The 14,304-nt window shown below is 45.4% G+C and overlaps 1 protein-coding gene across 7 annotated transcripts in view; it reads right to left on the bottom strand.

Annotated features, from left to right (window-relative positions):
• Positions 1-14,304, bottom strand: part of ppargc1b (peroxisome proliferator-activated receptor gamma, coactivator 1 beta) — a 144,961-nt gene that overhangs the window by 60,849 nt on the left and 69,808 nt on the right. For 2 of the 7 annotated variants that reach the window (XM_036213803.1, XM_036213804.1), the window contains exon 3: positions 13,454-13,625. The exons of 4 other annotated variants lie outside the window; for them this stretch is intronic. In XM_036213803.1, coding sequence (XP_036069696.1) covers positions 13,454-13,534 — 81 coding nt within the window. In that variant the 5' untranslated portion in view covers positions 13,535-13,625. Of the gene's footprint in view, positions 1-13,453; positions 13,783-14,304 lie in introns of those variants that run through there. One more of the 7 variants, XM_024260360.2, reaches the window with a different exon arrangement.

The raw sequence follows: 14,304 nt of genomic DNA, 5'->3' as shown, positions 1-14,304 counted from the left end.
TTATTGTCAGGACAAACGTCAGTTTTTTCCAGATGCACAAACACTTCACAAAATGCAGTGAGAACATTTCATAACTTTAGCATAAAAGCGCCAAAAATGAAACCAATTCCACCATTTGTAAACTGCTGCAGGTAACAAAGAAAAAAATGTGAGATGTGCCGTTTGCCAAACTGTCTTCCATGCAGACAACTACTACTTCCTTTTTTATTAGCCGAGGAAGTGGCTTAGCAAACAAAAAAGAATCCGAATTGATTAATTTAATCCAGATTATTGCAACAAACAAAGAGTCCAATAACATTTGGACACAAACTGGACAGAAACGCAGCAGCAGCAGCTGCTCCCGTCAACACGCCTGCAGCAAATCTTTCACCTGTCCGACTGGAAGTGGCCTTCACGCACACAAACACGCATGTGCACGTGGGGAACGCGCACGTGGAGGTTTCACTGCGAGAGTGCTGCAGTAAATAACCCACAGATGGAAGGGGGGCAGCTGCGGGTGTTTATAGTGGCACAACGACCTTCACGCCACCACCTACTATTACTATACTACCTCCTTCTACTGTATGCACGTCTACTGTGTGCACGTGTGTGTGTGTGCAGAAACAGGGAGGATTCTGGGTGCAAACTGCAAACAATCCTAAACTGACAGATTCAAACTCCAGGAGCTGAAATTCAGCGAAGATACAGTCACATCAGGTCAAGCCCAACCCCCTGGTGAGACTTTGGCCACGCCCCTTTCGCATGAAATTTCACAGAAACAATAAAACGAGACTCATAAAAGTTGTACTGTAAGAGAAATGTGTTATAAAGTCTACATAGAACTCATTTAGTCGAAAATAATTCATGTGGTAGCTCCAGTGAATTATGACTTTTCCAAAGCAAACGTCCATGTTTCTCATCCCGGTTCTGTTCTGATCCAAACCAAAAAGACTGCTGATTCCAAGTAAGCAGACCCCCCTCCCCACCCCCTCCCAGTAACATGTCTTATTCAGATCTTCTCAATGAGGATCCGTCCGCTGGCCTCCAGCAAACACAGTCCACCTTTCAGCTCAGCTGAGCGCCTTCCATTAGGATTCAGTGCATTTTTGGGGAGCTGGAAACGTCCAGCTCAACCACCGCGGGGGCGTGGGGGGGGCATTACATCAGTGTCTGTTGTACATCTGTGAATGGTACGGCCCAACGCTGAATAGAACATTGTGGGTCTCACTGACAGACCCACTCTGATCAAAATGGTTTTTAATGTCTGAAGAAAATTAAGACCAAATATGTTTGAGTGTTTCTTTATTCAAATTGTTGGTAATTAGGAGCAGTTTAAAATACATGTTTATGATGTACAAAACAGTCTTTTTTGATCTGAGACATCCGATTGTAGACATATAGATTTTTCGGACTATAAATCGCACTGGACTATAAATTCCGCTGGACTAAAAATTACGTTGGATTATAAATTCCGTCGGACTATAAATCGCGCCCCCTGTCAAATTTTGTAAAAAAATGTGACTTATATTCTGAAAAATATGATATATCTTTATTTTTTCTCGTCCAAGCTGGTATCTGGATCACAACTGTGTTGCTGGATAGTCATTTTTGTTGCACCACTAATGTTACATTAGGGTGTGAGCAGCTGTAAGCTAGCAGGAGAGAGTAGTGTAAACATCTTAGAGAATTTCTAATGAACTCCTGCCGCTCTGCAGAAACTATGTTCTAGAAAATTGAAGTTTTTAGATTAATCATAATTAAAAGCTCTCTAGAAAGGCTTTAAAAACAGATCAGAAGACGATAAGGGTGAGACTTTAGAGGGGCAAACGGGACAGGAAAATCCCTCAGATGTTTGTGTTCAGTTACAGATGAACCGCCGGCTCTCTGCCAAGACCAGAACCCACACAGAACCAGCGTTCAGTCCTCTGAGGGGGCGGTCCCAAACAGGATGGAACAATATGGCAGCACCACCACCCAAACACAAAGAAACGCCACAGAGACTCCGACTCTCTGCCAAACCAGCCGCAGTCATCCTCATTCATGTGTTCAGAGCAGCAGGAGGAAGACGACGCTCGGAATCTGCTGCCACATGCCCATGAGCAAGCTTCGCTCTGCAGGAGGCGGAGCCTCGCAAAGCCTCGCTGTACTCCACTAAAATAACCTGGCCAGGCTTTTAAAGCTTCACTAATTAGCCTAGTTCAAGAGGAGAACACACGTCCATAAATGGCTTCCTCTCATCCGAGACGACGACTAATGACGGGCTGATGGAGCGGCTGCTTACATAACACCTCTGGCTGCTATTCTGGAGCCGCTCTCAGGTGCAGACAAACAGGAAGCAGCTCAGATTTGGCTTTTTTTCTGAAACGCCAGGGGACAAAATGTCAGCGGCGGCTCCTTTGCTTTCTAATTTCCCTCTGCCAAAATATTATCTCCCTCCACCTTCCTCACCCACCTGGTCTCCGCGGCCTGCTGTCTGGCTGCTAAAACGCCCTGCGGACAAATCGATAAGCCATCAGAGCAGGACGACTCTCAGACTCGCTCCGCTCCTTTCTCCAGGTTTCAAAGCGTCCGCCTGAGAGGCTGCTGTCAAAGCTAACCCGCCGTCCGCCGACAACCCCTCCATCACCAGGACTCGCCGGGTGACCCACACCCACCCCGTCCTGTTGTTTTATCGAGCTTCAGTCAGTGTTTGCAGGGTTAAACAACTTCCTGTCGTAGCTCTGCCTCGTACAAACCCGGCGTGGTCCAGATCCGGGTCACTTCTCTCCCTCTGGAGGTCAATTCTACCCTTTGTGGGAAAGTGTGGATTTGATAAAGAATTAATCCCAGTTTGGCCAATCTCATCCAAAACCACAACGCCATAAATGACCCAGATGAGGCCTCGGCTCATGAGTCAAGACTGACAGTTTAGTGTATGTAAAAGATATTAGATACGTATCAAAGAATCGATCGGACGACTGCAGGATCGTCTGAAAACCACAGGTATAAACAAGATTATGTTGGCTTAAAGCACATGCATCAAAGTCAGGCCCGGGGGCCGATTCCGGCCCTCCGGGTAATTCTATCCGGCCCTCCAGGTCATTTTATTTTATTGTTATTAATGACCCGATGTTCTGTTGCACTAATTTTTAACTAGGATTATTTTGACAAAATAAATTTTTATGGAAAGTAAAATATTGAAAGTTATTTGAGGTTTAAGATGATTTATTTTCAATAATATTCCTGCCTTTTTAGGATTTCAAGATTTTTTTTAGGCTATTTTGAACTTTAGCTAATACTTCAGCTACATGCTAGCTGTTTTGGTTAATTTAGGGTTTTTTTTTAAGCTTCTTAGGCTAAAAAAAAAAAAAAAAAAAAAACAATCAATCAATTACTGGCAAACTCTAGTTTCTTTCTTTTTTCTGATTTTTTTTGTTGTTTGTTTTTGTCTTTTTTTGTTCATACGATGCAAACAAAAAGACAGTTTGCTTCTTCCAAGTCAATACCTGAATACATTTGTGACTCAAATTACACATTTTTACTATTTATAGCTTTTAGTGCTATATCAAAAAAAAATATCTATATTTAATGTTTTTTGTAAAAGAATCGGGCTGTATAGTATTGCCAAAATGTTAGTTGAATCCCGTATGTATCGATTTGTGGGCCATGTATTGAGATGTGCATCGTGTGAGAGGCAAAGATACACACCCCAAGCTTGGTGGGATTAATGGAGAGAATAGGAGAAACCTGAAGACTTGACTGGATTAAATCTAGAGTTTTGGACCTGAAGTTCTTTTTTGGTTGGTTAGAAAACCTGGATGTGAAATTTTAAGTTACTTTTTACTTTAATATCACCAATAAGACCAAATTTTAATAATTGGAACATGAATTGATCTTAATTCTAACAGCTACATTTGTTAATTCAGTCCAAAGTGGACTGAAAGCACAACGTTTAACTATCAGAAAACTGCTGACCCATCGCCGTCAGTCAAAAGTTCCTAAAGACACCGCTGAAGAATGTCCAGAACCCTCAGGAACCAAAGTCAGAACCAGTTCAGCCTGACCTCGGCTAACCTGGAGGAACGACTACACAACCAGAACGTCCACACGCCTGCAGACCTGTTCAGACACATGCAGGAACTTCCTCCTGATGTCATCCCAGGAGCCTGCGGCAGAGACGGAAAACCGCCGGAACTGTTGGGAAGTTGGAGCTCAGGACGACTCGTCCTGAGCTGCAACTTCCCAACAGTTCCGGCTCCAACTTCCCAACCTGAGATCATTTTTTTGGTGCAAAGAGGAACTAGAGGAAAAAAGGCGGATCGTCTTCCATCTTCCAGGATGGTGAAGAAAGGAGGTCACAGACAGGAGAGGAGAAGAACATGAACAGAGGGAAACAGAGGAGGGATTTTAGGGATGAGCAGGAACGAGTGGAAAGTTCCAGGTGTGTTTGGGTCGGGCGTGTGCTAGCAGGTCACGGCGCCGTGGCTGACATGTGTGTTTGAACACCCAACCTGTTCAGGATTCTGAGCAACCAGTCGGGTTGAAGCCTCTGGTTAGTGGACGCAGCGGCCCGGTTCTGCTGGAGGCGTCATCTGGTCAGAACCTGAGGGCGGCCGGCGTGTTTGAAGTGACAGCGCTCATCTGAGCGTCTATTTATACCCAGAAAAGTCTCTGCTGGAGCTGAAGCATCAAAGCGCCTTTCATCCACAGAAGCGGCTAAAAATACCAACACCTGCTTTTACAGAGCAGAGATGGAGCGCTGCGGCGACCGACGCCGGCGTGCAGCGCCGCTGGGCTCAAACCCACTGTTTGCATGCTCCTTTGTCCCTGGAAATTTCCTTTCACCTTTCCTCTCATTCACACAGCGCCCTTCAACCGCCTCACGTGCGCCGGCCGCGTCTGCGCAGAGGTGTGTGGTGAAGATAAATCAACCGCCTGCGCATGCGACCCCCGGGGCGGGAATATCAGCCCCCAACGGTCCACATGGCTAAACCGTCACCGTGTTTCAACAAGACAAAACCGACACAGACACAATAACGTGGAGCTCACCGCGTGCATTCTAAAAGACACGCCCTCCACATGCTTCAGCGTTTACTACCTGATCCTCACCGTCAGTTACGATTCAAACTTCACTTCTGGTCCACGTTTGTCCCTTTATGGCACTAAAGTTCACCGATTTAGTCACATTTAAGACACGTCTGGGAGAACTTTGCTGCAACAGCGTGAGGAAACTACAAACACAACAAGAGTTCTGCAACACAACCTGACCGGGTCAAAGGTCCAAAGACGAGACGGTTTCAAATTCTAGTTCATAAAAATTAATCCAACGTTCACAATGTTTAAGGAGAGTCCAAATCTACAATTCAAAAATCCAGAGTCCTTAAATTTCCCAGAAGTCTCCGCGAAAAGCCAGAGCATTCATGAGTTTGGTGAGTATGGACCATAATGCATTGTGTCTGAACAATTTCTCATTTAAAAAATGTCTATAAACAGTTTTTTTTATAAATCATCCAAGTTTTTGTCATCAGAACGCAGCGGATTTATTAATAGTACTTATAAAATATTGACATTTTTGAGGTTTTTATTTCAGAAAATCTATATTTTTGGAGATAAAACAAAAAAAGTAGTGAGTATGAGTTCATTATGCACTAAAATCCACGATAGTCGTTTAGGGATCAGAGAGTCATACCTGAAATGTTTTGAACTTATTTCCCATAATGCTGCAGGACTGAAACCCTTTAAGGGAGAAAGGAGGATTATGGGGGCTTTTGTATCACATCAAAGGTTGAACCAAAGAAAGATCAACAGTTGCCATTGTTAGCATGATGTTTAGCTTAGCGCCGTACGGATAAACCCCGCGGTGTGAAAGGTCAGGAAGATCACGCGTGTGCAGATGCATCGTTTCCCCTTCAGATCCACTCTGATCCAAATGGTGTCTTTAACATCTTCTTTTTCTGATGATGGAGGACATATAGGAAGAAAATGACTAAAAATCTCATTTTTAAGTATTTATTTATCCTTATTAATCTGAATCAGGAGCAAATTATAAAATTCAGTTGGAAAAAGATTTATGAAGTAGTAAATACGCTGGCCAGGTCACAAGCTCCGTGTTTCGAGCTCTCAGCCATCGGGTGGGAGATTGAAGATCATCAGAGATTCATTTCTGATAAACTCCTGTTGCTCTGCAGAAACTATGTCTTAGAAAACGACTCAATTTTGGGTCAAAACGGCACAATCAAAAGACGACTTTGATCAAAAAAGATAGAAGATGGACTTGAACTATTAGGTACATCTGCAGCACCGTTCCACCTTTAGGGCCACACAGTCATGCAGGGTGCTCACTGGGCCTCCGGGGGCAGTGTGGGGTCCGTGTCTTGCCCAAGGGCACTTTGACACCGAGCTGTGCTGAGCAGAAACCCAGCAATCTGCAGATCGGAGGTTTGCAGCAGCGCCACGCCCAAGGACGAGGAGGTCAGAGAACAAAATATGCAATTGTGCGTGTTAGCTTAGACTATAAAAGCCCATCAGCTCAGATTCTAGCAGCAGGCGGAGCCTCAGCCCGCTCCTGCTGCTCCTAAAGAAAGACTGTTCCCAGGTGGGAGCTCCGCGATAAATCAGGTAACACAGGAGGGGAGTCTCACAGAAATAGGACGCCGTAGCAGCTCCTGCTCCTCTGGAAGGAGCGGAGCTGCAGGTGGAGGTCTGTCCTCCTCCCCCCACCATCAGGTCGCAGCATGTGAGGGGTGGCTTGTTTCATGTTGACACTATCAATACCGCCAACAGGATCCTTGTGATGAATACAAATGGTTAGGTAAAGGTTACGGCGGGACGTGCACAAACACGGAGAGCTCATTTGCACAGTGGAGAGTCTTTACGGCAAAATACACACAGCCTGATGGGAGGCGGGGCTACAGCGCAAGCTCCGCCCACTTCCTCCCGGCTCAAGAAAGCCTCTGTGAGGCAAACATCTCCTGAAGGTGAAGGATTTTCTGCCCACGTCTCGCCTGTGTTTCAAATTACTTTGTGGCGCTTCAGTTATTTGAGAACAGGCTCCCCAGAGCGGCGCTCAAAGTCAGACTTCAATAATTAATCAGTTACCCAAATAGTCGCAATCTGACTAATTGATCGGTGGTAGAGAGCAAACTCGTTCATCAGGCTGAGGCGATCAGGAGGCTGAAATCGATCGACGGATTTCAGTGATGATTTAACAGTAAATGAGCAGAACGGAGACGAGAAACGGGTTCATCCTCGATCCTCTTTCCCTCCAGATGGATTAGAAACTGGATTTACAGATCTGGTTCTGGATTCCAGCAGCACAACCTCCAGATTATGAAGGAACCAAAATCAAGCAGCTGTGTAATCCACGCACACTCTACTCAAAAAGAGGCGGAGCTAAAGAATGCTCCATCGTGAATGTAAACAATCAGGAGTGGAATTACATTTTAAAGTGGAGGACTGCGGAAAACTGAATCTTTTGGGAATGAAAAGCACATCCTCATCTTTATCAATGTCATTTTGGAATTCTTCTAAAGCATGTGACAGATGGCCCCGCCCACCTCATTAACATATGCTAATCAAAGCCGGCGCTAAACTAAGAACCAGGATTTCTGCAAAGGGAAGTTTGTTTATTTTAAAATCTAAGATTTTAAATAAAGTTTTGATGACTTTGAAGAGTAATATTGTCAATAAGTATTAATAATTACTGTTTCCATGGAAACCGGAGGTGAGCAGAAGATCTGTGATGAGCTTTCACCAACATTTAGGAATATTTAATCAATTTTTCAGCAATAAACCTTTTCTTCCTGATCTTTTTTTGTTTGTCTGTAACCCCCCACTACCCATAATCCTTAGCTCCTCTCCCTAAATCCTCATTTTTCCATCCAGAACTTAAAGGAAGAATAAATCCTTAGATTAAATACTAGTTTAAAAGTGGTTTTAATCAATAAATATGAATAAAATAAAACCCAAATGCCCATACTCCATTTTCCTTTAAGGTCTGTCCCAAACCAAAAACAGAGAGGATGGAGAAGAAAACGAGGAAGAAGAACAATGAGGTCTTTGGATTTGTCCAAACAGCGTGCAGGTCGGTTAGCCCGCATTAGCACTGTTTAGCCCTGATCAGAAAGTGGGCTAAAGGTTAAAGCTGAGCTGAACGGTTGGAGGGAAACAGCCTCAAACGGAGCTTCAGATCCGTTTGCAGGATTTTCTATTGAACTAAACGTGTCAAAATCTGTATTTTTAACAATAAATTATGCTTTTTATTTCACTACTTCTTTATTGTACATTAATGATCAGATGTCAGACTTCTGCAGCCGCTTCTTCAGGATTTAGTCCTTGACCTTGAAAAAAATGCAAATGTGGTTTCATAGAATCACATGACGGGAACATCGTCCAGGTTCACCAAAATAAGAGGTTCAATCTGTCTCCTTGCTTTGTTTAGTTTTGTTTTTTTTCCCAGAAAATGAGCAGGTGATGAATTAATTATTAAGACCCCCCCCCCCCCCCCCTGACTCGGCTGTTCTGTTAGCAACAGCGACGCGTGAGAGCCTAAAAAATGGATGCACACGTGCAGTCGGCCTTGGTTACAGGCCTCGCGGGGGGGGGCTGATGAAGCCCAGAAGGATTTGGGAGCACCCCCCCACACACACACACACGAGCGAACAGGAGCGCTCAGGTCTGCAGCGTGTTACTATATCATTAAACGAGCTTTGTGACCTCTGACCCCCCTCCACTGAAACCCCGTTAGCGTACGCCGAGAGAGCCTCCTCGCTCCGTCTCCAGGTGGGGCTCCGTCGACAGAAGGGACAGGTGAGTCACGGCGGGGGCTTCGCTGCACTGCAGCACGGCTCGGCACGACTCACACCGACAGGAAAACGCCCCAGAAATGAAGACGACCACAAAAAAAAGACACAAATCCACCAAAAAGACGACAAAAAACAGCAAATCTGAGCTGAAGCGCCTGGTAAATCTCGCCAAAAACACCTGAACCCATCAACCCCTGGGATCTTTAAATCCTCCAGTCCGTGAGGAGGCTTCATCTGTCCTAGTCGCCTTCAGAGCTGAAGGCGTGCTCATCAGAGTAGCAGAAGCGCCGACTGTCGCGGCGGTTTGGCGTCATTTGATGCTTCAAGTCACGAAACCAAAAACAATTTTTGACCAGATCTATGAGCACTTAAAGTGTTTGCCTTTTCTCCATTAGCTTTAAAAGTAAACACCAAAACTTTATTGGTTACCATGACAACACGTTCAGTTTGGTCTGTACAGATACCAAAGCTCTGGCTGGTCGTCTCATCCAGAACCTTCACAGTTATGACGGTTCCTGCAGAACATCAAAATCCCTCCATCAACCTGGACGCGGTCTCTAGTGAGACTTCCTATCTGAAATTGGATCTGAGCACCTGATAGCTCCTGCGGCTCCGCCTGCAGACGGGAGGCATCATGTTTACAGGAGGAAGTGCTGAGGGATGCAGCAGAACCTCAGTGCAGTAATGACCCCCGTCAGACGGAGGTGTTGCTTTAACGGCCCCATAAACATCTGACAGCCTTCGGGGTTTATCAGGTGGAGTTTACTCGTAGTGTGAGGAATCATTAACGGAGCGTTTGTTCGGATGTTTTGACGCTACATTCCTTTTGACATGTAAAAAAAAAAACACCTAAAATAAGAAGTGATTTCAAAGCAACCCTCCAACTTCACTAAAAACCACTTCACCTTTGCTCAACACGTGCACTCTGGACCTCCATGTGACTTCCTCTCCGGTACAGCGACTGCCTAACAGATACTCGGAACCGCAGAAAACACGGCTAATATTTTACCAGCATCTGCCCCGTGGCGGCCCGCAGCCCGTCCCAGCAGGACAGGGTGACCGACTTTAAGAGAAGCGGGTCGGGAATGACCCTTGGCATCCGGTGAATGATTACCACTGAGCTGTGCAGCAGGTCCACTCGCAGAGCAGGAAATAAAACCCGATCAGGTTCATGTGAAGGAGCTTTCAGCGCTGATGGTCGGTGGGTTGATAAAAACCAAAAAACATAAGTGAATTATGGAGATGTTCCTTTAAGAACTTTAACAGTTTGTTTCTGTATTCATGTTAGCATGCTAGCGTTACAACAACCACTGCAGAAAAAGATTTAAAAAGCTCATGAAGGTTGAAAAAAAGTTGAAAAAGGCTTTAGAAAAGGATGTCATGTTATACATTATAATGACACAATTCACCATTAAGTAGGTAAAAAAAAACGCAACATAAAGGAAAAATATAAATAGAAAAATATTTCTCTTATATTAGTCCACTCATTGCACAAATTCTCACCTTTTGATAGGCTGAAAAGGATTAAATATGGCTGAAAAAGGCTACAGGGAGCTGAAGAAGGCTTAAAAAGGCTGAAAAAAAACCTTTAAAAAAGCTGATGAAGGATGAAACATGCTTTTATTGGATCTATCCCACCCCGGACATTCTCTGTTTACACATCTGCCTTCAGGCAGAAGATACAGAACAATAAAATCAAGGACAAATCCATTAAAAAAACATTTTTATTCCAGAGCCATCACATTTTTAAATGCTGCTAGGAATTGAGAGCCTTTTAGCAAAAGTTTTAACTTCTAGTATGGTTGTTTGGATGTTTAATTTATTCAGCACCAGAAAAGGATTGCACTCAATTTCGTTGTAAATGTACAATGACAATAAAGTTATTCTATTCTAAAAAGAGGACTGTAAAGATTAAAAAAGGCTGAAAATGTGCAAAATTAGGCTGAAATGCTGAAGGATAGGCTGAAAAAGACCAAATAAGGCTGAAAAAACAGAAAATACTAGAGAGCTGAATAATGCTTGAAAAACAGACTCAAAAATGTAGAAAGACCTGAAAAAAAGTGGAGGAAGGACAATACATGATAAAAAAATGGTTAAAGAAGAATAAAAATGAATAAAAAATGATTTAAAAAGGGCTTTTAGGCTGAAAAACGCTGCAAAGCCAAAGATGGATGACAAATGCCTAAAAAAAGGCTACAAGAGCTGAAATTATCTGAAGACTAAATAAGGCAGAAAAGAGCAACAGAGCTGAAGAAGGCTTAAAAAAGAATGAAAAAGCCTTGAAGTGGATTCAAGCCAGAGAATAGATCCTGAGCCGGAGCTGATTATTTATCTGTCAAATGATTAAAATGTATATTTATCAGATGCTGATGAAGCTGATCAATGACTAACATAAACGACTGACCAAATCCAGACCCTAAATGAGTTTTGTCCAAACAGAAAAACAGGTCTGCTCAGATGTTTGACTTGGATATCTCACATCAGTCACGTTTACAGTCTATGAGGTGAAGCAGAAACATCTCAACTTAACATTAAAAGATTCTAAAGTTTTTCGTTTCTATGGATCTAATCAATGACTGCAGCATTGACCTACATTTCCATACGAACACGTGCTGCTGCTCTCAGAACAGACGGGAGGTAAATAAGGCGGTTATGCTTCGTCACCGTGACAGGAAGAAACGTTCACTTTCGTTTTCATTTGTCCTCGCACAAACGTGAAGCGTCTTCATGTCTGAACAGGTCAGGACTAGGAACGTCTCCCCGCCGCTGGCTGGGATCTCCAGGTCATGACTGAGGCAGAACACCCAACCGCAGGACGGCGGCGAGGCAGGAGTTTGAGTCGGCGTCATCAGATGTTTGAGTTTAAAAAATATTCAAGTTTCAGAACGGCTCAAAAAAGTAGAAATAACAGAAACTTGATCTAATGTTCTGCTTTAGTAGAGAATCATTCACCCTCTCACGTGGTTCAAGGTGTTCCAGGTGGCTGCCTTTGACCTCTGCTTGACCTCCAGCACACCCGTATATGTGGACCCACAGATGCAGGTCCAGCTCAGAACCGGGCCAGACTGTGGCTTCAATAATGTGTTAGTTCTTCAAAAGTCTGGTCCATCTCAACGGGGGCCACCTGTCCCCTTACTTCCTGGAACCCTTTGGGCCCCCAACCCCTCAGTGGCAGACCCTGGACCCACCGGGGGTCTGGAAACACGTGCGTCTCCAGAACAGCTGCAGCTGAATCCAGAGCAAAACCTCCAACCGGGACAGACCATTAACGGACCAACCAGGGGGGTGTTTTTGTGTTTGTTAAAACTCCTCACTCATAAATGTATTTAAGAAGTGAAAACACATCCTGACAAAGGATGGATGTGAAACCAGGAAGCAGAAGAAGGGAATGAGAGAGAGAACATGACATGTGGGGAGGAAGAGGCCCATCCCTCCTCTACGTCACGGGGACACGCCCCCTTCCCTCCCTCCCTCCACTACAACTCACATGACTGCAGCAGCCCAGTTCTGTAACATTAGTCACGAGGATGGAGTACTATAACAACCAGAGCCACGCGCGCACAGGGGCGCGCGCCCTCACACAGAGCAGTAAATATTAACCCATTAATGCAGCCTTTGATCTGTGATCTTATCGAGCAGATTAAATGTACGATCCCGCCTCTTATCAGCGGAGGACTTTGCAGCAGCGGGAGCTGCATGTTCTCCAGCCGCATCCTCCACCTGCAGACGTGCGCGTGTGCCGCAGCTGATTCCAGCCCGCAGTCTCCCACACGCGCTCATCTAACCTGCTTCAGCCACCAATCAGCTGCAGGAGATCGCCCCCTCCCTCCTCCAGCCTCCACGCGCAAACATCCAGAATTGTGTCACGCCGCCTTTGATTACCTTTAATGGTAATAAATAAAACAATCTGCGCGCGCGCCTTCTGTCTGTCTGCAGCATCCGAGGATTAAGTTCGCCCTTTGAGGATCCGCGCGCGTGCTTTCACTCCGCGCTGGTTTGGTAACGCTGTTACGCAAACTGTTACGAAAACGTTTAAAAACTTTGTCGGAACCCGGATAGACGCTGAAGTTTCCGGGTGGTCTCACGCAGCAGCACGCATTTGCTGTAGCCCCCCGCAGCGCACGCGAGCCGCTTATCAGCGAGAGGATGAAGAAGTTTGTGCACCGCAGAGCCCCGCAAACAAACCCCGAAAAGTCCAGAACCAAACCCGCATCACAGGAGCGGGATTCTGATCTAATCTGATCTACAAACTGCATTTAATCCGCTGGATTAGTCTCCCGCACATGAAAACAGTCCTGCGGGTCGGTCCACGCGTCAAGCCGCACCACGTGTCCAAGTCCACGGCTGACATTCAAACTTCCCCCAAGAATGCGCGTGAAGTTTCCAGCGCGTTCCTCTGCATACCAATAATCCTCCGCAGCGGCGGCCCCGCGCGCTCCCCCGCCGCTCCAGCCCCGCACCGCCGGCGGCGGATGACATTTCCTCCCAGACACGTGAAAGCCCGGTGCCGCGCGGACACGCACACGCGTGCGGAGCGAGCCGGTGCGGAGCGCCGCGAGATGCTGCCGAGGAGCCCCGGCGACACGCTCCCATCAGCCGGCCGCCACCGGCGCCGCAGCCCGCGACGTGCACGGACGAAGCCCGCCGCGCGGAGCCCGGAGTCCCGCGTGCGCAGTGCGGCCGCTGCTTACCTGGCTGCAGGTGTTTTCTGTCAGATAATTGAAGACAAAGGACGAGAGTTCCTCATCTAACAGTGGAGCGCAGTCCGCCATCTTCTAGTGAATGAGGAGCCGCGGAGGCAGCGCGGAGTATAGGAGGAGGAGGAGGAGGCGCAGTGCGGCGCGCCGCCGGCAGGGGGCGCATCTGTTGACAAACGCAGTAAACACGTTAAAGACATGCGGATCTTTAAAGCGGGGTGAGCGGGGTCAGCGGGTCCCCGCAGCTGCAGCTCCTGATCAGACTGATGCAAACGGAACCGCAGGACCCGCAGGACCCGCATACCGACGAGACAGGAGATTACATGAAGCTGTGGTCTAAAAATAGAACAGAAACTCAAATGTATCAACACACCTCCAGACTGTAGGATTTTTTTCTAACAAGCAAAGGAGACAAAAGAAACAGTTTGTTTTTCATTTTTTTCCTACATTTTTCCAAACTATCTCCAGTTTGTCACTTTGACCCGATTTCTAAACACTTTCTTTTATCAGGCTGTCGTTTAGTAAACATTTCAAGTCTAAACTTGTTGCTCACCTGTCATGTAAAGTTCAGCTTCTGGGCATCACTTTATTTTTATCTTCTATATTTTTAAGCAATTAAACACAAACTATAACATTTTTTAAAAACAGTTTTTCAATCTGTTAAAATTTTAAACTAATGAATAAAGTCTCATAAAAGTCCACATTTAAACTATTGTTTGATTTTACTATTTGAAATTTAAAACCTAATCCCATGAAAACAATGTTTTTTAACATGTTCTTGTGGCATTTTCTGATCACAGAGAAAATATAATTAAGAAATTTAAGCTTTAAGCTTATTTAAATGA

The sequence above is a fragment of the Oryzias melastigma genome, linkage group LG10 (assembly GCF_002922805.2).
Source record: "Oryzias melastigma strain HK-1 linkage group LG10, ASM292280v2, whole genome shotgun sequence".
NCBI lineage: Eukaryota > Metazoa > Chordata > Actinopteri > Beloniformes > Adrianichthyidae > Oryzias > Oryzias melastigma.
This window is presented reverse-complemented; position numbering and strand designations above follow the sequence as displayed.